At 42.4% G+C, this 27,132-nt stretch overlaps 1 protein-coding gene across 1 annotated transcript in view; it reads left to right on the forward strand.

The window, feature by feature from the left end:
- The window catches only part of magi2a (membrane associated guanylate kinase, WW and PDZ domain containing 2a), a 725,408-nt gene that overhangs the window by 202,617 nt on the left and 495,659 nt on the right, over positions 1–27,132 (forward strand). The window contains exon 3 of the mRNA XM_078235593.1: positions 7,187–7,303. Coding sequence (XP_078091719.1) covers positions 7,187–7,303 — 117 coding nt within the window. The remainder of the gene's footprint in view (positions 1–7,186; positions 7,304–27,132) is intronic.

Consider the following 27,132-nt stretch of genomic DNA (forward strand, 5'->3'; position numbering starts at 1 on the left):
ACACTTCAACAGCCGTGCTGCCTGAAAGCAGGCCAGGACCCGTAAGATCTAGGCTCATCAGCGGACATCTGCCAAGGTCATCTCAGGCAAGAGGGTGGTGAAGTCAGCAGGCCTCTCCAACCTCAGCTATGGATTCTAGGGAAACATCGTAGACATAATACGAGGGCAAAGATGGGTAGGAAGTTATAGGCACCTAGTTGGCACTGGTGAAGGTAGGCACACCCTCCTCCCCACCCCCCCCCCCACCCGCCCGCCCCCATCAAGGTAAGAGCATTTGCAGTATTGCACCTGTATGCCAGAGGCCAAGGACTGTTTAAATGCTGAGAACCAGCTCATCTCGAGTGAAAGGTGAAACCGAAAAGCTGAGCACTTACCCCAACAGGCCTGCAGTACCCAATGCTCATCTTAAACATTTCATAAAGCCCACCATGTGCCCGTTCATTGGCAAGGAACATTCATGGCATTGAGGATGAGGGGAGCATCGCTCTGTTCTCACAACAAGTCATCATCGCTCTCTGCAGAGTCTGGTCAATGGCTTCAGCCCCCTGCTCATGATGACGTGCAATGTTGGTTGGTTGATCCTGTCTCCACATTTTTGGTTTTACCTCGCACCCATGGTGGGAGGGGGGGGGGGGGGGGGGTGCTTAACACAAGCTACTCCTGCTCCTCCCCAAAACAAGATATTATAAGGTCTCCTTTGCTCGGCGGCCTGTTCTGGCCCTGTCCATAGTCCTGCCTTCCTCCTTTTCAGTTTTGTCATGCCCACCTCCCATCTCAACATCCTCCTCATCCATGGAGATGTGGGGCTTGCCCTTCTCCTCCTTTTCCAAGTGGTCTCGCCTCTGCAGCACTAAGTTGTCAAGTGCGCAGCACACCACTATAATGCGGGAAACCTTCTGGAGACTATACTGTAGGGCATCCCCTCCCAGTTGGGTCCAGGCACCGGAACTGCATCTTCAGTAGTCCAGTGGCCTGCTCTACCAGCACGCACATTGAAGCGCAGGCCTCATTGCTTCAAGGCTCCTGTGGTATTTGTGGCCTCTGCACTGGTGTCATCAGCCACTTTCTGAGTGGGTCCCCTTGTCCCCACAGAGCCATCTCTTCAGCTGCAGCTTTCCCTTAAAGGCGGTTGGTATTTGCAAGCGACCCAAGATATGACTGTCACGAATGCTCCCTGAGAAATGGGCACACATCTGCATGATGCGCATTGTGTGGTCGCAGACAAGTTGCACATTGAGGGAGTGAACCCTTACGGTTCATGAATGGCGCAGCCTGCCACGATGATAACCTAAGAGCCACATAAAGAGTCAATGATGCCTTGCACCTGGGACATCCCTACTATGAGAGTGAAGCCCATGGCCCTGGCATCCTGGTTCGCCCGATCCCATATCAAGATTATAAATATCTCTGTTCTTGCATACAGTACATCTGTGACTTCCCTGATACATTTGTCAGTGACAGACTGGGAGATGCCACAGATGTCCCCTGTGCTGCCCTGGAAGGAGCCGCTGGTGAATAAGTTCAGTGTGGCTGTTACTTTAAGGGCCACATGCATTGGGTTTCCTCTAGTTCCATGGGGTGCTAGCTCGTGCAATAAGTGGCAGAGGAGGTCCACTACCCCTCAGGATAGATGCCGCATTCTCTGGTACTGAGGCTTGGACATCTGAGCATCATCACCAGAAGATTCTAGACTGGTACTGTCATCGAGTTGGATTGTGTGCTCCTGCTTCCTGGATAGCTGCAGCCTTCTGGTCCAGGGCACGTGCAGCAGCACATCTTCGTCTCTGTTGCTGGTCAATCGCGATTAGCAGAAAGGCCAACTCCACAGGCTCCATGATTCTCCTGAATCATGCACTGAAAGAGTGAGAACACCACAGGGAGCTATAAGAAATCCTACCACAGCCCTAACCTTCATTCCTCCATGCCTCTCTGACTTCCACCCAGGTGCTTCCCAAATCTGCTCTCCCTCCCAACATCCAGTCTGACATAACAACCACATCCCCACATTATTTCCCCTGTAAACCTCCAGGGTGAATGCCGCAGAGCCTCCATTTTATCATGGCTTGCAACCCGCCCATTTTGTCATCCTCCCCCATCCATATGGCGAGAGTGACCTGCACCCTTGGGCCAGAGCTGCATTTATCTGTGTCCTCCGCAATCATCCCTGGTGCTTCTTGAGTGTTGGACAGGTTAAGGAGAAATGGCTGCCTGAGCACTTACCACCGATATCCCCCCTCAGTGGTGAAGGTGCCAGGTTCATGCTGATGTAGAGCTGTTGTAAATGGCACCAGCATGATGTCACACCGGCGCCTGCTGAATATGCAATGCAGGCTCAATATCTGATGTAATGTAATATCTGACGCTCTGTAATGAGATGCTAATGTATTAAAATGAGGTACCTGATGTTCCACGATGTTGTCCGCATCACTCCATTAGCAGGCCTGCTGCAACATTGCAAAAGGCCATCTCATCGGTGAGAATCGTGTTTTTCAAAACTCTCTGGATTTTGAGCACGTGCGTCATTCCCATGCACAGTGTGTTTGGGCTCAAGATTCTGCCTTATATTTCGCTCTCCACAACTGCTGCCAGATCTGTTGAACATTTCAAATACTTTGTTTTTATTTCAGATTTCAAGCATCTGCAGCATTTTGTTTTTATTCCAGTTTTTAAATGTTTAATTATATTTGTTTATATTTGCATTTTGTTTACGCTGCACTGTTTTTATGATCACTCTTTGCATCAGAAGACACTGTTTACTTTTATACACCTGCTCACTTAGCTTACTGCTCTCAATAGTTATGACCTATTTGGGCAATTACTCGCAACTAACATTGCTAGGCAGTTTCTATTATAGTTTTCAAATTCTGAGTTAAATTTGAATTGTTAAACTAAATTCAGTTTGCAATATACTTGTTATAATATGCAAGACGTGCTGGTTAGGTTCATTGACCCGAACAGGCACTGGAATGTGGCGACTAGGAGATTTTCACAGTCACTTCATTGCAGTGTTAATGTAAGCCTTACTTGTGACTAATAAATAAACTTTAAACTTTAATTTTAACTTTAAATGCCTTTAAGGGATAGCAGAATGCCACCACTAGAAGGGAAGTGTGTCACATGATCCAGTTTTAGTTTAATTTTTGGCCTGCGAGTAGAACAAAGTACACACAGCTCTGCTGCTGATGTCTTCAAGCTTTCTACCTTTGTATAAATGTTTCTGTATGCCTAGTCTGAATAAATGAACCTACAACATGTTTACCCAATCCCTTGTAAGTGATTGGTGCATTTGTATCATTATAAAAACACAGCATGGTATTCAACGGTGGTCAAACAGCTTGATGGCAAAATTATGTACAGGTATGGCATGGTGAACAGCCTTAGATCATGCATGGCATGAGACCACTCTTGACGTTTTGGTCAGACCGCAACAAGAATGTTAGAATTGCGGCATGTTGACTACATAGAAAGCTTTGAAGACACAGGGCCAAGGTTGTAATTAGGAACTGGAAAGCCAATGGATCACTTGTGGTCAAATTGCAGCACAAAGCCTGTCAGTTCCATGAGTGGAACTGTGTGTCGAAAGGACCAGCACCAGATTAGTTCATTTAGGCAATATGAGCAACCATGGCTATATCGACAGCATGTGAGGGAGAGTCAAACAAAAAAAAACAAACAAGCTGGAGAAGGTTGCGATTATATCAGGTGGCTTTAGGAGTTTCAGGAGCCGACAAAATTGTCTGTTTCACAGGAGTCTCAACATTACGCTTGCAGGAGAATGAAAGTGTGTCAGTTGCTCTAGTACATTTTGCGCAAGGCAAATGCCAGCAGCTCCAAGAAGAAACAGCGAGAGATTCCACGCTACAAAAATTATGGAAAATCATTGACGGATGGCCTGTTTCAATCCAGCATATCCACAGACAGGAGAGACCATTTTGGCCTTACCAGGATGAACTAGGCTTTTCCTGGGGAATCATTTTTAAAAGCAGGCAGGTCATCATAATGGAATCTTTGTCACCTGATATGCTTCAATAACTTAATCACACACACACAGGCATAGATCAGACGAGAAGACTTGCAAGGGAGACAGTGTATTGGCCGGGTATAAATAATGACATTGAAGTCGTTGTCAAGAATGAGGCATGAACAAATGATTTACACAGTGAAATCTGCAATTCTCAAATTTAGACAAACCAAGCAAGACCTACACAGTGAAATGTTACATCTGAAAGCAATACCTTTAAGTGCAACAATTTCAATACTAGCAGAGGTCATGTTTGACAGAACACTGTGTACTAATGTACCTGCTGTTACCCATTCTACTCTCTCAGAAACTCGAGAGTAACTTGTAGAACTGCAAGAGAAGCATCAAAGAAAATGCAGGTATAGAATTATAGAATTGCCAAGTTTACAGTTGGGACAACAAGTCACATCTAGGATCCCAGAGAATGTATTGATAACCAGATGAGGTAACAAGGATTTGTTCAAAACTAAGATCTTATGAAGTGATTAGACACAGGCGCAGCAGTGAGGCATCACAAAATACACATCAGATGCATCCCAGGTCCTCAACCACTGTGAATTCTGATTACATCAAGGACTAAATGCAACCAGGAACAACATCCAAGTTTGACAATCGCATAGATAAGACAGGGTAGCCATAATAAGATCTGAATGTTGTGCAGATTACCTCTATGTTTTAGACAGTCAGATTCACCATTTCTGTACACATATGTGATGGTAACTAAACATGGATTGTAAATAGTTTTGCTTCTTCAGAAGGGGTTAAAATATATTTAAAAAGAAAGGGAGTGTTGTCATAGAATCCCTACAATGCAGAAGGAGACCATTTGGCCCATCAGGTCTGCACTGACTCTCCGACAGAGTACCTTACCCAGGCCCACAACCTGCCCTTTCCCCTTAACTCCACACATTTACCCCACTAATCCCCCAACCTACACATTTTGGGACACAAAGGGGCAATTTAGCATGACCACCGAAGCTGCACATGTTTAGACTGTGGGAGAGCATGCAAACGCCAAAGCTGGAATTGAACCCAGGTCCCTGGATCGGTGAGGCAGCAGTGCTAACCACTGTGCCATCTGGTGTAATATTCTGGCTGTAATATGCCTTTGGGGATAACAGGATGTCATCATTAGAAGGGAAGTGTGTCATGTGATCCAGTTTTGGTTCGCTTTGGCCTGTGAGCAGAACGCAGCACACACAGCTCTGCCGGTGACGTCTTCAAGCTTTCTAATGTTCCTACATGCCTAGTCTTAATAAATGAACCCATAACATGTCTTTCCCAATCCCTTATGAGTGATGGGTGTGTGGGGCCTTGGTGGGAAAGGAAGTAAAATATCAGATTTGTTGTATCTCCTGCATAGGGAAGGGGAGCAGATGTTGGGTGTAATGGAAGAGTGGACCCGGGGGTTGCAGAGTGCTCAAAAGACATAGTGGAAGATGAAACAAAAGCAGAAAATACTGGAAAATCTCAGCCGGTCTGATAGCATCTGTGGGGAGAGAATAGAGCCAACGTTTCGAGTCTAGATAACCCTTTGTCAGAGCGATGTTTTTGGTTGTGGAGGTTTGCAGTGAGCAGTCTTGTTCCTTCCTATGTTACACCCATTACTCCAAAAGTACTTCTTCATTGATCGCAAAGTGTTTTAGGACCTCTTGAGGGCTTGAAAGACAATATATAAAATACAAGTTCTTTATTTTTTGTTGTTTGAACTGGACTTCTTTCAGTCATTCAAATTGTGCACAATGAGGTAAGGAATTCATATCTGCAGCCAGGTGAAGGTTAAATGTCTCCAGTTTTCATGAGAGAAGCAGAAGTTTAATTAAAAAGCCAATTAGAGTACACGTATTACGGTACCAGATATACGATGATAGCTATACTTAATATATATGAATTCATAAAAATACTGTAGTTTATTTTGACACTATATATTTCTACAAGTAGCAATATCGTAAACAAAAGAGCTGACCCACATAGCACATTTTCACAATTCCTCATCTTTAAAACTCAACTAAAGTGAGGAATTTCAAGTTTCGATTTTAACCTCACCCAAGTCAACGGAGCGTTATATCGGAAGATCTACCCGGGATTCGTTCAGACCGCGTTACGTTAAAATCCGGATTCACCGAGCCCTTTGTTGTGTATGTTGCCACAGCCTGGTTGGTTCCGTTTTGAGTTACCGTGAAGATTCGTCCCTGAGCAAGTACATCATAGATTATTATTGCCCGTATATCATTGCATTCTCCAAAATGTGAGTGATTCGAGCTTATGTCAGTCTTCACAGTACATCTGTTGTTGTTCGGACGGTATTTTCACAGGCTGCCAGAAAGCATCTGCATCAGTCGGCGGGTTTCACGTCTTGGAGGAACCCTTCGGCTTCACAGCCAATAGGAATGGGCGTGTTGCTGTGAGCTGCTCCCTCCGGATCTGCCTCTGTGTGTCTCTGGTGCCTGCACGAACACTGACATTAGCGACAGACAGGGTAAGGGGGAGAGCAGCGTTGCCTGGCGCTCCCCCGCGAACAGGGCTTCCAGGACACGATGCAACAAGGATGAGTGCGAGTGGAGCAGCGGTGTCTTGTTGAGACAGCAGCAGGAGCCAGGTTTGAGGAGTGGTGTCTTCCAGACTTTCCTCCTGTCCATCAAACCTGCAGCAACGGGCGCTTCTGGCTGATGGTCTGGAGGGTGCCCTGCGGGTGTGAAGCTGACCGACCACCGACAGCAGGTTCGAGCTGCTTAGTCCCGTGAGCATAAAATACAACAATTTCTAAGGAAACTAGAAGCAGATTTTAAAAAAAATCACAACAGATTTGAGGGGGTGAAATACAACAAAGAGGAAAACGATTTCATTTCCATTTTACACCATGTAGATGTTCTCGCAGAGCTGTCACGAGTGAGATAAGAGTATCATAGATTGCTGCCTCTTGGTGCGTTCAAACTAACCCTGCCCAGCAAATACATCGGGGTTTCGTTAGTTATTGAGCCTTGTATTGTTTGTGTGAATGACTTATTTGCTGACGAGATAAAGGCAAGGAATATACCGATACGGACCTGGGTGGGATTTGATCAAACCCGCCTCCCAGCGCCGAGCATTCGGCAAACGCTCGGGTCTCTTGTCGGCTGTGCTGTTTCCAGGAGTACGAAGTGTAACTCTTATTCTGTTTTGCAGGGGGCACTGTTGACAAGGACCTTCGTCACTACCTCAATTTACGGTTCCAAAAAGGTTCGGTTGACCACGAGCTCCAGCAGATTATCCGCGATAACCTCTACCTACGGACAGTCCCCTGTAAGTATCCATGCTCAGACTGGAGTTTAGACAGGAATTAAGTAGAAATGACTAAACAAGTGTTTCTCTCTCGTCATTGAAAATTACTTCGTTTATCAAAAAAAAACGTAAAATCAGTTACGTTGATTGGAGCCTTTGAAAACAGTGTGTGTGCATCAGGTCCTTACGTTGACTGCATTCGATGCCCTTCGGTATATTCTGCATTTTATTACTGTAAAATCTTCATTTTATGAACTATCACGACTAATGGTAAAGGTTGGGGGGCAGTACAATCGAAAGGGACTATCCTCTTCGAAAAGACATTTATTTTCCAAAATATGTAATATTAATGCGTCTGCTTTGTTTACGAAGTATTTATTTAAAAGACCGATTAAAGGACAATGAACCGTTTTAATATAACAAACAGTGGGAATCAGTTATGTAGTTATTTGAAAGATTCTTAATATAGAGTAAACACAGGAATTATTTATTAAATGCAAGTAATGTTTCAATAACTGTAATGGCATTGAAATTAGTCAAGAATTGAATAAGAAACCATGAATTCCAAACAAACAAGTATGATGCACAGAAAACTGTAACAAATCATGGAGGATGGACATATTTGGCGAGCATGCAGATGCTATTATTTTAATCTGAAAGTTGAGATCAAAACCCTCAGCTGCTTTCCTTTTTTTAACTTGGCAATTTGTTGGAGGTGACCTAAACGTTCATGTTATCGAAGTAAAGTTGAGTTGATGGAGGGGATACCCTCAAGGAAGGCAGGAAGGGGAAATAAAGAGTGAGTCAACCCATGCCATATTTATGTTTCTCCAGTGGCTGGTTTTTAACAGCACTGGCATAACACTCAGAGCATGTTCTTAAAGTCAGGAAAATGCATCAATTCAAAATAAATCCAGGAAAATGGAATATAAATGTTTGTCCCCTTGAACTCTCTGGCATTTTAAGAATTAGTCGCAGTTTCTACATGTAATTTTAAGTGTATTTGAGGTTTTTTAAGGGTGAGTTATTCCTGCTGTGTAATTTTAACACACTGTGATGTGATTGTTTCTTGTTGAAGTATTAAAGCATAAGATGTAAAAATAAACTATGAAAAATTGAAGACGTAAAAGCTTTCTGCTGCTATGCTTTTATTGAAATTTTCACTGACATTGTTTTCCCTTCGAAAATGAAATCGCAATTGCATTTTGCAGGACACAATATTTTACATTGCATAATATTCACAAAATAACATTTTATGGCTTGAAACAAAGAATAATGTTAATCAGTGCATAACAGATTAGTATTTTGATAAATTGAATCTCTTAAGCCAGAATTTAGTTCATTGGGGATCAGATTTGGAACCAGTGTTCAAAATCTAACCAGCTTGTTAAAATGAAAGTTTTCTCGTTGTATCAGTTGTAAAGTAATTACTTGAAATGAGTTTGGGCCATCTTTACTGGGATGTTCTTTTGTGCAAGGGCCAATACAGAAAACACAAACTATGACAATGTTTACAATCTTGTACAAGTTTGTATCTGGCGTTTAAGCCCATTTAATATAAAGTTATGTTTTGCATCTGGCCACTCTGTACTTTGAAGGACATGTTGTTGATGTAATAACCAAAGTGAAAAAACATTTTTTTTTATAACATCCCTTGATTAGCACTCATCCCAAAAATATGAATTCCAGAAAAATGAAAATACCATAAACCTCGAGGGGATAATAAATAAGAATGAAAAATTAAATCAAAGCTTTGAATATTCTTATATAAGATAGCTCAATTTGTTGAGCACCAGAAGATCATGAACTTGAAACTCAAGGGGCGGGATTTTCCGGCCGTGCTCGTCGCAAGACCAGAAAATCCTGCCCGAGGTCAACAGACCTTTGCATGGCCCTGTCCTGCCTGATACGATTCTTGTGGTGGGCGAGACTGAAAAATTCCGCCCAAGAATGCCTATCAGTTATCCTGCTTATCTGAGATAGGTGAGTTCTTAAATGTGACATGCTATGCAGAAGTAAAGTATTTCATAACTTTTGAGTGGAGGGGTGAGAAGTAATATTATCTGACTCACCCAGATTGCACTATTCTGTCAGTTACAAAGCAGTACAATTTGTGGATCATTAAGGTTAGTTAGCTCAGTTGGATAGATGGCTGGAGTGTTATGTAGAATGACGGCAACAGCATGGGTTCAATCCTTGTACCAGCTGTGACAGTTGTTTTGTCTTGCCCAACGCTTGATGTGAATGGTGCCCCTCAAGCCATATAACTAATTGTCTCTCTCAAGTGGAGAGAGATGCCTATGGTCGTACATGGACTATGGCTAATTACTGTTCGCAAGTGAGATGGACTATATGTTACTTTTCCAGACAGAAGGCACAGAGGCAAACAATCTGCAAGGAAGGAAATGGCTGAATGAGCAGGGGTACAAAAAAATCCTTTTTGTTCATCAGTAACTTCAAATATACCAAAATGACCTCTGACACCACCATATTATAATTGTCTAAAAAAAGTGGCTTCTAAATTGTATTACAAATGAAGATGCACACAAAGAAATATCTCTTTCAAAATCACATTCAAATTATGCAATATTTAGATTATTGTGCCTGGAAGATTTTATCCAAGCTATTTCATTTTTCTTTCAAAAATTCATTTTTAATCTTTTGGTCACTTTTGTGGTTTACAGTATTGAAAACAGACATTAATTTCATCATCTATTTTGGATATTACAATAAACCATTGCTCAACTTTAATTCAGAATTACACTTCATTTCAAAATGAGAAATTACTAATAAGAATGATCCTGCTTTCTCTGTGCCCTTCATAGTAGGTATGTTGATGCTACCACATTGGATATTTTTCTTTTCTGAATACTCCAATGTCATCATCAAGCAACCAGACTATCTGCAGGATAGTGACTTTCTGCAGAGTTACCCTGCTATGTTGTAGCAGTTAACTTTATCTTATCCCCAGCCTTGGAAGAGCTCTACCGAATGTATCAGTGTGATATGTCCATGTCTAACTCCACGCATTCTTGTGGCTTATTTGAATAAGACTGCAATTTAGTGCTGAATGTAGGAAGTCATGAGCTGTGGCCTCCAGCTTACTAAGAACTATATCAAGATAGCTGTAAACTCATATTGATTATGGTTCTTGTCAATAGCAGAGGCAGACAGTTTTCAACCCTTACGGCTGCGGGTGATTCAAATTGCAACTCTAGAGGTGAAAATACATGTGCCACCAGTCCTTATTGTTAATGGTATGTTAATTGTATTATTAAAGTTAAGGATACATAAGTGAAAATTATTGACTAAGCACTTGAATACACGAGACTTCAGGGACACGGTTCAGGACAAGGCAGACAATATGCAATGTTGTGTTCTGTAAATAAATCTAGTATTAAGGAAAAGATTGGCATCTGGTTTCCTACTTCCCCAAAAATCTGGCTTCAGAATGTATTAACATGGTAGCAGAGAATGAAAATAAAATCTGACATAAAACCTGAAATTATTAATGAGACTATTAATGGAATGTTAATAGCATCAGGTGGTAGGAATTTAAGAGAAAAAAAAACAAAAGTTACACAGCCAATTTGCTTATCCTTCTTGTCACATAAAAAATACTAAAGGGCGCAGGTGTGGTTGATGATGAGTGTACAAAGTTTATTAAAGAAATTGGTCTAAAATGTGATGTGTTAAAAGTATTGGAGGACACCCCCCATGTCCCAATGTATGTAATCCATTGACACGATTTGATTTATTATTGTCGCATGTATTGGGATACAGCGAAAAGTATTGTTTCTTGTCCGCTATGCAGACAAAACATACCGTTTATAGCGTACATAAGGCAGAAGGAAAGGACATGCTGCAGAATATAGTGTTACAGTCATAGCTAGGATGCAGAGAAAAGTCAGCTCAATATATGGTAGGTCCATTCAAAAGTCTGTTGGCAGCAGAGAAGAAGCTGCTGTTGAGTCGGCTGGTACGTGATCTCAGACTTTTGTATCTTTTTCCTGATGGAAGAAGGTATGTCCGAGGTGTATGGGGTCCTTGATTATGCTGGCTGCTTTTCTGAGGCAGCAGGAAGTGTGGATGGAGTCAATGGATGGGAGACTGGTTTGCGTGATGGACTGGGCTACATTCACAACCTTTTGTAGTTTCTTGTGGACTTGGTTGGAGCCGGAGTCATACCAAGCTGTGATATATATGGAAAGGATTTCTGTGTGCATCTGTAAAAATTGATGAGAGTCATAGCGGACATGCCGAATTTCTTTAGCCTCCTGAGAAGGTAGAGGCATTGGTGGGCTTTCTTAATTGTAGCATCAGTGTGGAGGGACCAGGACAGGTTGTTGGCAATCTGGACACCGAGAAACCTGAAGCTCTCGTCCATTTCCACTTCATCCCCTTGATGTACACAGGGGCTTGTTCTCCAGTCTGCTTCCTGATGTCGATGACTATCTCCTTCATTTTACTGACATTCTCAGATTCTCTTTCTCTTTCCTGTACTCCATCTCATCATTGTTTCAGATCCGACCCACTATGGTGGTGTCATCAGCAAATTTGAAATGGAGTTGGAGCAGAATTTGGTCACACAGTTGTAAGTGTATAAAGAGTATAGTGAGGGGCTAAGGGCTCAGCCTTCTGGGGCATCGGTGTTGAGGATAATCATGGAAGAGGTGTCGTTGCATATCTTTACTTATTGCGGCCTGTGGGTTAGGAAGTCTAGGATCCAGTTGCAGAGGGAGCAGCCAAGCCCTTGGCCGCGGAGTTTGGAGAGGAGTTTAGTTTTTTATTCATTCATGGGATTTGGGTGTTGCTGGTTGGGCCAGCATTTTATTGCCCATCCCAGAGGGCATTTAAGAGTCAACTACATTGCTATGGGTCTGGAGTCACATGTAGGCCAAACCAAATAAGGACAACAGTTTTCCTTCCCTAAAGGACAATAGTGAACCGGATGGGTTTTTGCAACAATCGATAATGGTTTCATGGTCACCATGAGAAATTTAGTTCCAGATTCTTATTGAATTCAAATTTCACCATCTGCCATGGTGGGATTTGAACCCTGTCCCCAAAGCATTACCCTGGGTCTCTGTATTACCAGTGTAGTGACAATAACACTACACTACCGCCTCCCTCGTTGTGATAATGGTGTTGAAGGCTGAGCTGCAGTCAATAAATAGGAGTGTGACAAAAGTGTCCTTGTTATCCAGGTGTTCCAGGGTTGAGTGTAGAGCCAGGGAGATGACACTTACTGTGGACCTGTTGTGGTGAAAGGCAAACTGTAGTGGATCCAGGCAATCTGGGAGACTGGCGTTGATGTATGCCATGACTAATCTTTCAAAACACTTCATAATGATGGATGTCAGAGCCACCGGCAGTAGTTATTAAGGCATGCTGCCTGGCTTTTCAAATCATGTCTCTGAATACCCCCGCCAGCAGGTCTATGCAGAATCTGAGTGCTTGTCTGGGTATCTCATCCAGGCCAGTCGCTTTCCGATCTGACTCTGCGATGGTGACGTTGGATACCGGTTCGGCCGAGGCTCCTGGGGTAGATGACATCCTGTTGCTGACCTCTTGCTCAAAACAGGCATAGAATGCATTGAGCTCATTGGGGAGGGGTACATTGTTGCCGGCGATTCTACGTGCCTTCATCTTGTAGCCTATTATGTCATATAGATGTTTATGTCATGTAAATTTTGGCGCGTATTCTGGCATACATTAGAGTGTCCAAGATGCAGAAAGTCTCAAAGTTTACAGTTTAATATAAAAGAGTGGGTCTAAAGACTGGAAAGATACAGTTAAGGTGATATGGAGTGGTGGTAAGACATTGGTTCTCCAACATGGTAGTCAAACTATTAAGGTCCATTCACTGGCACAGTGGTTAGCACTGCTGCCTCACAGCACCAGGGACCTGAGTTCAATTCCGGCCTCGGGTCACTGTCTTTGTGAAGTTTGCACATTCTCCCCATGTCTGCGTGCGTTTCCTCCGGGTGCTCCAGTTTTCTCCCACACTCCAAAGGTGTGTGGATTAGGTTGATTAGCCATGCTAAATTGCTCTTTGTTGTCAGGGAGACTCACGGTATATACGTGGGGTTACGGAGTAGGGTCTGGGTGGGATTGTTGTCAGTGCAGGCTTGATGGGCCGAATGGCCTCCTTCTGCACTGTAGGGATTCTATGAATCTAAGAACTAGGTAACTTTAGCTGGATTACAAACTTCCAGAATCTGAGCAATTAATAGAAGGTGATGAGGCACCCTGTGTCTCACATACTCCTATGTTTACAGTTTATGAGGAATTGAATACAGTTACAATGGCGCCTGATAGTGATAGGCAGAATGATACTGATGTACAGAACAGGGCTACTGTATCTAAAGGACAACTACTTAAAGTGGTTACTCATTTGACATAGATACCAGAAAGGATCAGCGAATGGAAAATTGTCACAATTGTAGTGAGAGCAGGCAAAGCTACGAGTAAGTTCAAATATTGGCTAAATTCTATGATGGCGGACAAGAGTTAAGCGCCATGAACCGGCAAAATGGGATAAAACAGTGGAAAGCAAGAAAATGCAGTGTGAGGTCTCATAGCTGATCTAGAAGTGAATTGGCATTGTCACATATCATTGATATTACTTCTTATCGTGGCAGGAGAGATCCTGTAGTCCAGAAAGACAAAGTAGGACAAGTTAAGGCCTTAGCTTGACTAGATTATGAGGTAGAACAAGGTTTACAGAACAATCTGGGAATGTTACTGGAAGTAGTAATTTTTTGGTGGCTGCCAACAAGGTAAAAGATAAATGAATGTGAGAGGCAAAACAAAAAGTTGGAAGGAATTTGGTGTCTCTGATAAACCAGATAGGGTGCAGCCAGCTTTCACATTGATGGATAAGTACAGAAAAAGTTCTCCCAGATGGGACATATAAAGTTAAAGCAAGACGAGTGGCTCAGGGTTTTGAAGAGATGCCTGGAGATCAGGATGTTAGAGTCACTCCCCCATGGCAGGAAAAGTAACCCTGAAAGTTTTTAGCTTTGTTGGCCACATATTCATGCAAATATCCGTCAATTAATATAAAAGCCACATTTTTGCATTGAGAAAAAATTTACAGAAAAGTGTTTTTGAAGTCACATAAAGAGGCAAGCAACATAGAGAGGAAACATAGCTCCATTTAACATTGTTTTACATCAATGTCAGTCAGTTAATGGGGCCTGCAGCCTTGTTTAGTGTTGCGAGTTTTGTTTCAATGTCGTTTTACACCAGTCTGACGTAGGGCCACATGACCCAACCGATGCCATTTGGAGTGGCCTCTCCCATCTCATAACCCACCCTCTTGCTGCTGACCCTCCCACTTGCAGTCTCTACTGCTCCCTGACCCACCCTTTTTTTGCCGTCCCTCAGAGTTTTTACCTCTTTCAATCCCAAATCCAGCCTCTTACCATTGACCCTCCTACTTGTGGCCCTTTCCTGCTCCCTGACTGTCCCACTTACTGCTTCCCTTGTCCTAAACTCTTGTTGTGAGCAGAACTTGTATCCTACAAGGAGTTTAGGAACGTACTGAAGGGAATGAAGTACAGAGACTGTGTTGGACTGTAACTGAGAAAAACAGGATGAAAAGAAGAAATAGCATTAACACATGCCTTTCTTCCAGAAGGCTGGTAAATTGTTTCTGTAAACAAGCTGGCTGCTCCAGAGTTGGAGCGTGGAGTTATTTTGTTGCTGAACAACTGTGGCTATGAGGTGCTCGGTTGCAATATGAGGGGATGTGAGAGTTTGTTTTCTGACAGCCCTGCTTCCCTGGTGCGCAGCGCTGCTGCTACTGCTTGTGGTTCAGTGCCCTCAATTCGGGGAAGGAGAACAATGCTGCTCTCTCTCTTCTTCCCCCCCCCCCCCCGGACTTTCTAGTGTAGTTCCTTTCTACTCCCACCTGGATTTAGAGGCCGTTCTGTGAGCGGAGTAAGCAAGACCACTGCCCTGTTTCCTTTACCATTGTAGATGGGAATCATATCCCAGCCCTGTCCAGTGTCCCAAACGTATTTACACCAATGAGTAAGTTGTCTCAGGGATCTGTTACCAGGAGAATTCTGATCACAAACATACATGAGAGCTTTCCTCCCGCAAGTTGAAGCTGTTCCTTCTGCCAATTGCTGCTCATCTCCTGGTGCTATGATCTCGGGTGAGGGAAACACCAAGCGAGAGGTTCGGCAAGAAGAAGGATCACGTGAGAGAGTGGGTCAGGGAGTGAGAGATGTGAATTGGAGGATCAGCAAAAGGAAGGGGTCACAGCAGCCAGGAGGGTCAGTGAGCAGGTTATGTTGAGAATGGGAGGTTTGGGAAGCAGGATCTGCAGCGGGTGAGAGACAGGTAGAAAGTTACCATATTTATTTTATTTTTTAACAATTATTTTAAACATTATTTCATTTAGCAATAAATGAATTTAGCTATGTAAAGTCTTTCAAATTGCAGGGTATAATGTTTTCATTTTTTTTTCCTGATGGGGAAGGTCCTACATTAAGTACATCTTTTGCATTGATTTTAATAGGAAAATGGGATTTTCTTAAGTTGCAATTTTCAGGAATGCAACTACTTGCTGTAAACAAATGTGTTTATGGATTGAATAATGCCCCCAGAGCATGGAATTTTTGATTATGTCTGTTTTGCTGAAAGTAGGATGTCCTTAACTGCAAGCAGATCCAGCAATGTTTTGCTGGTATCACAAGGAAAAACTCTCAGCATCTTTATGATGCAAGCCAATGATTTTCTATGGGGATGTTCTGTAGAATTTGAGCAATTTATTATAATATTAAACAGGAATTTAAGATTGAAAATTAGGCTTCAGGGTTCTTTAAATATATAGACTTAGACATTAGACTAATCTTGAATCAATAATCTTATCTGGACAGTGTTACTCGTATCCCAATAAGTCATGCTGGTTGTCACAGAAAGATGATGTCACATCTAAAGAAGAAATGAAGCAGTTTCGAAGCTGGATTGGACAGTTGAATTAGCCATGCATCCAGACAAACCAGATGTCAGTTTTGATAAATTGGAACTAAGTACAATGATGAAACATGCTGCAATTAAGAATGTTTTAAGAGAAAATAAAACATGTAAAAAATTAAATAAGGTGATGTATCCAGCCCTGAAGGACAAGACATTAGTCCTTTTTGGTGAGACTTCTCATGCCAATCTTCTGGATGGATATTTGAATACAGCTGCTTTTATAACATCCTTGATGGGTAAAAATGGAAAATATTGCCCCTTGGCCTGGGAAGCTAAAATAAAAAGGATGTTTAAAAGTATATTAACTTCAGACACCCTGTCTCTTGAAGCACGATATGTGTTTTTAAGGGGTGTTCTGAGAACAGTTTTCCCATTAAATAATATATAAATGATCATTCCGTGTGGGATAATGTACATTTGCAAAAAGCGTGGCTGAAAAAGAGTTAAGGGTTGATCTTGCTTGTGTAAAACACTAGAAAAGAAAACAAATCTCTCCAGATAAAATGGGTTACGCAAATCATGAATTATCGGATTGCTTTACAAAAAGGAATGGTTGGGAACTACTGGAAGTCCTAGAAGAGGGTATACAGAATATGGAAAATTATTTTTTCTCTTTCAGTTGTTTTGAAATATTGTTTGTGTGTTATAAAGTAAAGAGGGGAAATGCTAATTGTACTTTTGAGGTTAAGGGTTCACAGGTGAAAGTCATTAAATAAGTAGCTTGACGGATATAAAGAGGGACTTATGGGACACTGAGTGTTGGCTAGGGAGGAGGCAGACGTATGTAATATTTCATTTTGTAAATAATGTAGTATTAAGTAAAGGTTTGGTATCTTGTTTCCTACTTCACCTTCTGGCTTCAGAATGAACTAACACTTATTTATATAGAATATACAGCACAGAAGTAGAAATTTTGGTGCACCTGCCTGTGTTGCTGTTTAGGCTCCTCACAAGTCTACCCTGATTCTACCTCATCTAATTTTATTAGCATATCCTTCTTTTCCTTTCTCCATTGTACTTTTCTAGCTTCTTCTTAAATGCAACTCTGCTATTTGTCTCAACTATACTCCATGCTGTAGAAAATTCCACATTCTAACCATTCTCTGAATAAAGAGTTTCTCCTGAATTCCTTACTGGATTGATTAGCAACCACCTATATTTATAGCCCCTAGTTTTGAAGTACACCCTGCCCCCTTCTACCTCTCCCTTATCAAACACTTTTGTAATAGACCTCTATTAGTTCATCCCCTCAGCCTTCATTTTTCTAGAGAAGGGGACCGCCTTTTCAGTCATTCCTGCTAGTTATAATCACTCAATTCTGGTATCATAGTTCCAAATGTTTTTGCAGCTTCTCCAGTATAAATGATCATACTGCATTATTGATTTTTTAAAAACATATTAATATTATAGGATGGCAGCCCTGAAAGGACAGCACATTGTTGTACCTGTGCATTGCATGTTGAAGTGATGGCACATCAGTTTTTAGTCACAGTTTTCTACCATGATTTCCTGGCTCAGATCAATGTTGAGAGTAGCACTAAACAGAGGTCAGGCACCTCCCAACAAGGAGCAAAAAAGACCCTTGCATACTTGCTAGAAAATTTATAGACATGTTGTCTTTTGCAACCATGGTCCATTATGTACCATTTGGATATCTACAGAGGTTGATCAGTGAGAATGAGGCTAGCCATAGTTATCACAACAGTAGTCCAGGTGCAGTCACACCAAAGCTCTGTATAGTTGCTGTAAGATTTCCTCTCTCTTTAGTTCCTCTTACAATAAAGGGCAACATGTCATGCCTTCCTAATTGCTTACTGTATCCAAATGTTAACCTTGTGTTTGGTGCACAAGGACGCACTAAACTCTCTGAACACTGTTACAATCCCATAGAGACCAATAACTTTTTAAGAGATGAATTTTCCAATACTGACAGAACAGAAGGGCAAGATTTCACCTTTTAAGACTTTTACTGTAACAAATAAAAATCAACATACATCAAACATTTCTCAACAAGCAATGAATATACTAAACTAAAGAGAAGTGTTTTCACATTAACTAACTAATGCAATCAAGTCACGCCTTACAACCCCTTTCTCTGTGTGCTACACTTCAGGAATGGTCCCTCTGTGACTCCCAGCTGCTCACCACTCTGCAACATAAGTTTGAAACCTCCAAGGTCCTTCGGAAATCATTTCACTCAGCCTGAGTCATCTAGATCTGATTTTCACCAGCAACTCCACATCGACAACTCCCTGTTCCCAAAACCTCGAGAAGTCCCATCTGTTCTGTCCCCCTCCTTTCGCACAGAAAACAAACATCCTACTTGGTTGTTAACAAAACATTCCTCCTTCTCCACAGCAGTAGCTGCTTTGTCAATCTGTTTCAAAAGCAACTTCCCTTTACAGTGAGTTACTGTATAAACATAAAATGTCACTTCATATTTCAATAGGTTTCTGTTTGAGTTTATTACCACATGGTCACCAGATCACATGAGCCAGTCTCTGATCAAAGGTTTATTATGACCTCAACATCCATCCCCCTTAAGTTTTTTTTTACCTTAAAGGGACTTTAAAAAACAACCATCTTGCAAAGTCGAGTTTCGTAACAACATTAACATTTAATAGTTTCTCACCATTTGCAAAATACCCTGCTTTTCTGTTCTTCCTGTCAAAGTGAATATCCTCACATTCAAATTATATTCCATCTGCCATCTTCTTGCCTATTTACTTCACATTTCTACATCTGTGCCCTCATCATGGCTTACTTCCTATCAGCAATTTAGGATACATTACGCTCAGTCCCTAAGTCATAGAAATCATAGAAACCCTACAGTGCAGAAGGAGGCCATTCGGCCCATTGAGTCTGCACCGACAACAATCCCACTGAGGCCTTATCCCCATAACTCCACATATTTACCCCACTAATCCTTCTAACTTACACATCCCAGGACACTAAGTGGCAATTTAGCATGGCCAATCAACCTAACCTGCACACCTTTGGTCTGTGGAAGGAAACCGGAGAACCTGGAGGACACCCACGCAGACATGGGGAGAATGTGCAAAGTCCACACGGACTGGCACCCAAGACCGGAATCGAGCCCAGGTCCCTGATGCTGTGAAGCAGCAGTGCTAACCACTGTGCCACACCAATGCTCTCCCACAACAGTGTGTCTCATTCTCAAAACTTAGTGCAACTTTACCGCACTGTTGTGAAATGTTTACATTTCTCATACCAGCCTTCCTCTAATCACTTAGACATTGTTAATTTATCAATGAATTGGAGAGACTGGGTTAACACCACCTGAATGTGATTTATTTAAAACTAAAAATGTCTACTTTTGCACACATAGAGGCAACGAGATTTGATTGAACAAGTAGTGGCAATGAATTGAACTAATACTTTTACTGAGATGCTCATTTGTTCAATGCACCTAACCTGCACATCTTTGGACTGTGGGAGGAAACTGGAGCATCCAGAGGAAACCTACGCAGACATGGGGAGAATGTGCAAACTATTAATATAGTTTGCAAATAGCTGAGGCCTCAGTATTGATCTTTGTGGCATCCCACTAACAACAGCCTACCAACCTGAAAATGCTCCCTTTATTCCTATACTTTATTTTCTCTCCTTTAACTAATCCTTTCTTCATATTGCTCCCAACCCCATGGAGGCCGACCAGCTAAAAAGCCTGGGGTGAAACCACTTCTGCCAGTCCTGGAAACCATGACTGGACTAAATTGCCTGAGGTCGTGGCATCAGGCCCCTTCAGGGAGTCGGGCAGGCCTCAGTGTGGGAGTGGAGGTGTGGGTTGATAATTAGAAGACCATGGGGTAGCCAATTCCATTGGCGGGTCCTCTGTTGGGACAGGATGCACAAAGAAAAGGGCTCCCTGAGCCTACAACTGGGCCACCATGGTTTAGGGGTGGCCTATTCTGTTGGGGGAGTCCTCTTTTGGGATTGGATGAAAGAGAAGGAGGGATCCCTGCTCCCTTGAGTGGTGATGGTAGCAGGAGATGTGTGCCTTTTGGAAGTCCAACTTTACTACATCCATTAGTTCCTCTTTACCTGCCATGCTGGTTGCACCTTCAAAAAACACACATATATCTGTGAAACATGATTACCTTTGCATAAAATCCTGCTGACATTGTGTAATCATATTTTGATTTTGTGAATGTCCTTTTGAGTTGATGAATTTCAGCATTTTCTCAATTATTGGACTAGCTGGCTTGCAGTTTCCTGTTATCTCTTATTTTTTCCTTTCTAGTATAACTACAAGCCTAGGCAAGGAGGGTGCAGGGTCTGAGGCTGGGACGAGGAGGGGGCAGAGAATCTTGCGGTGAGATGGGTGAGGGAGGCCTAGGGGTGGGTCTTCTGATGGGCCCACGTTCCTGTGAAGTAGGTCTATCCCACATTTGCCTGTTAGTAATCCAAGCAATTAAAGTGCTGGACATCCCACCCAGCACTGGCATCGGCCCAACATGGGGAAAATTGCAGTGGAGGCAGGAAAATACCTTTGTATTGAGGGCCTCAATTGGCCAATGGGCAAGTGTGCTGCCCAACAGTTCTCTGACCATGTGTAGCAGCAGGTGGATGGGTAGGTATCGGAAAAGGCCTTGCGTTACTCCCAACCCGCTAACCCACCCAGTAAAATTCTGCCCGTGTTCCATTTTCAAATTCTCCATTATCTTTAGGTTTTATTTTTATTGTTAGGGGAATACGCTTTTTGATTAACTCATTGCTTGCCATTCAGAAATGAAAATGTTCTGCACTGGTCTCGAGGACAGAAAGTGGATTAGAATTTGTGCTATTAGTCAAATAGTTCAATTATTTTGAGATCCATGCCATCATTCAATAGATCAGTATGCACAGCCTTTGGCAACATCTGCTGAGCTACTTTTGAAGTCGAATTCAGTTTTAAATTGGTGCTGAATTAAATGAAATTGTTAAGATCTCCAGGGGCAAAATATATAAATATGGACGTCCATGGTAGAATGTGGTCCTTGATAGTTAGCTTAACATCCATAGTTGGGAAAATGCTGGAATCTATCATTAAGGAAGAAATAGCAGGACACCTGGAAAAGAATGGTTCAATCAAGCAGACGCAGCATGGATTCATGAAGGGAAAGTCATGTTTGACTAATTTACTGGAATTTTTTGAGGATATAACGAGTGCAGTTGACAGAGGGGAACCGGTGGATGTGGTGTATTTAGATTTCCAGAAGGCAGTCGATAAGGTGCCTCACAAAAGGTTGCTGCATAAGATAAAGGTACACGGAGTTGGGGGTAAAGTGTTAGCGTGGATTGAGGATTGGCTATCTAACAGAAAGCAGAGAGTCGGAATAAATGGGTGCTTTTCCGGTTGGCAATCAGTGACTAGTGGCGTGCCGCAGGGATCGGTGCTGGGGCCTCAACTATTTACCATATACATGGACGATCTAGAGGAGGGGACCGAGTGTAGGGTAACAAAGTTTGCGGATGACACAAAGATGAGTGGGAAAGCAAATTGCGTGGAGGACAGAGAGTCTGCAGAGAGATTTGGATAGGCTAAGTGAGTGGGCAAGGATCTGGCAGATGGAGTATAACGTTGGTAAGTGTGAGGTTATCCACTTTGGAAGGAATAATAGTAAAATGGACCATTATTTAAACGGTGAAAAATTACAACATGCTACTGTGCAGAGGGACCTGGGGGTCCTTGTGCATGACTCACAAAAACTCAGTTTGCAGATGCAGCAGGTAATCAAGAAGGCAAGTGGAATGTTGGCCTTTATCGCGAGAGGGATGGAGTATTAAAAGCAGGGAGGTCATGCTACAACTGTACAGGGTACTGATGAGGCTGCACCTAGAGTACTGTGTACAATTTTTGTCCCCTTATTTAAGAAAGGATATATTAGCTTTGGAGGGGGTACAGAGAAGGTTCACCAGGTTGATTCCAGAGATGAGGGGGTTAGCTTATGAGGAGAGATTGAGTAGACTGGGCCTGTACTCATTGGAGTTTAGAAGGTTGAAGGGAGATCTTATAGAGACATATAAAATAATGAAGGGGCTAGACAGGGTAGAAGCAGCGAGGTTATTTCCACTTACAAAGGAAACAAGAACTAGGGGGCATAGCCTCAAAATACGGGGGAGTCAATTTAGAACAGAGTTGAGGAGGTACTTCTTCTCCCAGAGGGTAGTGAATCTTTGGAATTCTCTGCCCAATGAAGCAGTAGAGGCTACTCGTTAAATGTGTTTAAGTCACAGATAGATAGATTTTTAACCATTAAGGGAATTAAGGGTTATGGGGAGCGGGCGGGTAAGTGGAACTGAACCCACTATCAGATCAGCCATGATCTTATTGAATGGCGGAGCAGGCTTGAGGGGCTAGATGGCCTACTCCTCCTATTTCTTATGTTCTTATAAAGATCCAGTTTAAAAAATGTATAAAAGATAGTCGTGAATAATCGTGAAAACTATGGTGTCAGATAAGATGAATGTGAAATGGATGGACCTGGGAGTTTACAAAGAGCACGAGAGAAGCCGGGAGTTCACACAGAGCACGAGAGGAGGCGGTGGCGGAGCTCGAACCTGGGAGGAGAACCTGAGGCTCAGGTGAGTTCAAAAGAGTGCTAAAGTAAGGCCATATCCACTTACCTCTTCAGCAGCGACAGGGTAAATCGGGGGTAGTATGGGGACAGATGACTGCATTCTGAGGTAAAGTCACAGTTCAGAAAATGTCAATGGGAGCAACTGTTTGGTGAGTAAGTCCTTGTGGGTATTTTCAAACTTCGTTAAATTGTAAGTCATTGTTTGTGCAAGTTATTTGATTTATTTTATTTAAAAAGTCTTCTAAAGTTTTAAATTTAAAGTGTTTAGTCATGTCAGGAGAGTTCAAAGCTGTGGTTTGCTCCTCCTGCTCTGTGTGGGAAGCCAGGCACATTTCCGTACCCGGACCAGGAAGTGTGTCCAGCTGCAGCTCCTGGAAGGTCCGGTTTCAGAGCTGAGAACAATGGCTCGGGACACACTGGAGCATCCGCCAGTCTGAGAGCATCATGGATGGCATGTTTAAAGAGGTGTTCACATCGCAGCTGAAGGGATTTGAGGAAGGAAGGAAATGGGTTACCACCAGGCAATCCAAGAAAAACAGGCAGGTAGCTGAGGAGGACCCCGGGGGTCTCAATCGCAAATCGGTATTCCATTTTGGAGGCTGATGAGGTTATTGGTTCCTCCAGGGACTGAAGACAGTGCCAAGTTTCTGGCACCACAATAATATTAGGGGATTCTATAGTCAGGGGAACAGATAGGCACTCTTGTGGCTGTCGGTGTTGCCTCCCTGGTGCCAGGGTCTAGGTTGTCACTGAGCGGCTGCAGGGCATCCTGAGGGGGGAGGCTGATAAAGCAGTGGTTATGGTACATGTTGGTACCAATGACAAAGGCAGAAAGAGGGATGAAGTCTTGCATCAAAAATTCAGGGAGTTGGGCTATAGACTACAAAGCAGGACCTCTATAGTTGTAATTTCTGGATTATTCCCAGAGCCACGTGCTAGTGAACACAGAAATAGGAGAATGATGCAGATGAATGGGGCAGCATGATGGCACAGTGGTTAGCACTGCTGCCCAAATCGCCAGGGACCCTGATTCAATTCCAGCCTCAGGTAACTGTGTTAGAATGTAATCAATGATAACATTGGATCTGTTGTAGTGTGACCAATGGTAACAAGCTGGAAGGATTAGCTGACCCAATAAACTATGTAACCAGTAACAAAATGATTTGATGATCAGCTGACTCCATATGACTAAGAACCTGTTGGGAATTGTTAAATTGCTTGGAATGGCCCAGGGTGAGACTTCAAGTGTTGGAGTAATGATGTTTCTTTATTAAACCTTTTTCTTTGATTTATAAGTTGGAGTAAGTTTTGTTATATTTTATTGCCTACACTTGAAGAGTTCCTTCTGGAGGTTCAACAACTGTCTGTGTGGAGTTTGCACATTCTACCCGTGTCTGCCTGGGTTTCCTCCGGGTGCTCCGGTTTCCTCCCACAGTCCAAAGATGTACGGGTTAGGTTGATTGGCCGTGGTAAATTGCCCTTTAATGTCACGGAGATTGGGAGGGTTAATACATGGGGTTACGGGGATGGGGCCTGGGAGGAATTGTTCGTGCAGGTTCGGTGGGCTGAACAGCCTCTTTGTACACTGTACATTCTATGAATTTGTGGCTTAAGAGTTGGTGAAGCCACAGCTGGAGTACTGTTTACAGTCCTGGTCGCCTCATTATAGGAAGGAGGTGCAGAGGAGATTCACCAGGATATTACCTGGGATGGAACATTTAAGTTATGAAGAGAGATTGGATAGTCTTGGGTTTTTTCGCTGGAGCAGAGAGGACTGAAGGATGACGTTATTGAGGAGTACAAGGTTACGAGGGGCATGGACGGGGTGGATAGGGAACAGCTATTCCCTTTAGTTTAAGGGTCAGTCATGGGGGGGACATAAGTTAAAGGTGAGGAGATTTAGGGAGGCTGTGAGGAAAAACATTTTTACCCAGAGGATGGTGACGGTCTGGAAGGTGCTGCCCAGAGGGTTGTAGCAGGGTTGCCTCACATCCTTTAAAAAGTACCTGGATGAAAACTTGGCACTTCATATCACTTGAGGCTATGGGCCAAGTACTGGTAAATGGGATTGGGTGGATAGGTAAGGTTTTTCTCTCATGTTGGTGCAGACCCAATGGGCAGAAGGACCTCTTCTGCACTCTGATTCTGTGTTGAGTGGTGTATTGCAGAGGTTAGTACTTCAGTTGTTATATGTCTATGAATGCGATGCAGTAAACAATTGCTAAACTTGTAGACATTAGAATAGGCCAGATATACTGGGTGATTTTCCCTTGCAAGGATTCACTTGTTCTCTGAGACTATGATCTGGAGTGTAAAGCGCTCTGACTTTCAGCACAATGTCGGTTTGCTGTGCATTGTTTGGAACAGGACAGTTCGTCCATTTGTCCCAAGTTCAGACAATGGAACTGGAGTTGGATTGAACTGAAAACCAATTCAGTTGTGTTATCTGCACCATTTGACTCCTTGGCCACAGACAATCCTACAAACAAAGACATGTGGTTTCTCAAGTTATTTTAAAATTATGCTGTTGAATGATCGCCCTGAATATTCTACAAAAGGTTAGTCTAGTTCATTATTCCCTGCACAAGTGGTTATTGATTGATATTCCAATAACATTTTTTCTTGGTTTTTTAAAAATTCTGTCATGTAATTACTGGGGAGTTTATGTTTTAGTTAGTAATCCATACTCTTTTTGTGTCCATTATAAGTGAAATTAACTTAGACATAAGAGGGGTGAAAGTTACGCCAAACTAATGAACATAGTTGATGACTTTTACTCCAAAGCTAAAAGCAAATAGTAATACAGCACATTAAACAAAGGGAGGAGGAGTAGAGTAGAGGTTTAGTTATATCAGTAGAATCTTTTGCAGATACCTGTGTGATTAGATAAATTGGTGCTGGTGAGTTTAAACACTTTGCTTTTCATAAGATGATTAAAATAAAATTAATTGTTAGTACTTGTCCTGGACGAATCATGGTCATATAGACCAATAAGAGGCTGTTACACCCTGTTGGAGCTCTTGAATGATATTCATAGGCAAGATATCTGAAATTCCTACAGAAAGTCTCACATTAGAGTGTAAAAATTGAAAACATAATTATTAATCACAACACTGCCAGTTACTACAGGAACTGCAGCTCCTCAAACTGATCAATGTTTTTTAAAGATTTCATGCAATGCAGGAAAAGTTTTTAATAATTGTATTGCAGTTGAAATATCAAGAACAATTTGATATCTTACTAAAATATGTTATTCTTAGTGATAATGCTGCAAAGAAGATTGAAAAATTATGCTTCTACATTCCCGTTTATTTCAACTTCCATTTATTCTCTTTGACCTAATGCTCACCTTTTATGTAAATAACTTGTCTTTACATTTGTTAGTACGTTTGAAAGGAAGTGGGGATTCACATAAGTTTAAGTTGGTCGTTGACTGGCTAAACCAAGCTCTAATGCCCATATTTTTGATTTGGCAAAGTCCAAACATTGTAAAGCAATTTGGTCAAGTTATTTGAATGGTCATGATACAAAAGTCTGACTGGCATTTGGTAGTTGAAATTCAGAGGAGGTAATTTAACAGCACGGGCAGCTGAATGAATGCTGCTGGGCTGAATTATTTTTATTAGTCCATGTGATGTGGGTGTCGCTGGTAAAGCCAGCATTTATTTCCCATGCTTAATTGCCCTCAAGAAGGTGGTAGTGAGCCACCTTCTTGAACTGCTACAGTCTATGTGGTGTCAGCACACCCACAACGCCCTTGTGAACTGTAATCATCCAGGCAAGTAGGATGTGTACCATCACACTAGTGCCATATAGATGTTGGATAGGTCTGTCAGAGTGTGAATTACACTACAGAATATCCAGTCGCTGATCTACTCTTGTTATATGTGGTGGTTCCAGTTAAGTTTCTAATGGTGTTCCCCAGGAGATGGTTGCTGGGGGATTTAGCAATGTTAGTCCTGTTGAATATCAAGATGAGGTGGTTAGATTCTCTCTTGGTGTACGTGGTCATTGACTGGCGTGAATGTTACTTGCTACTTATCAACCCAAGCCTAATTCTTGTCCTGATTTTGTTGCTGGTTTGCATGTACTGCTTCATTATCTGAGGAGGTGTGATTAGAACTGCACAATCATTAACAAACATCCTTAATTGTGTCCTTATTTTGGAGGGAAGGTCATCGATGAAGCAACTGAAGGTAGTTGAGCATAGAATGTCACAATGTTGAACACCTGCACGGATGTCCTAGAACTAAAATGATTGGCCTCCAACAA

The sequence above is a fragment of the Mustelus asterias genome, chromosome 19 (genome assembly GCF_964213995.1).
Source record: "Mustelus asterias chromosome 19, sMusAst1.hap1.1, whole genome shotgun sequence".
Classification (NCBI taxonomy): Eukaryota; Metazoa; Chordata; class Chondrichthyes; order Carcharhiniformes; family Triakidae; genus Mustelus; species Mustelus asterias.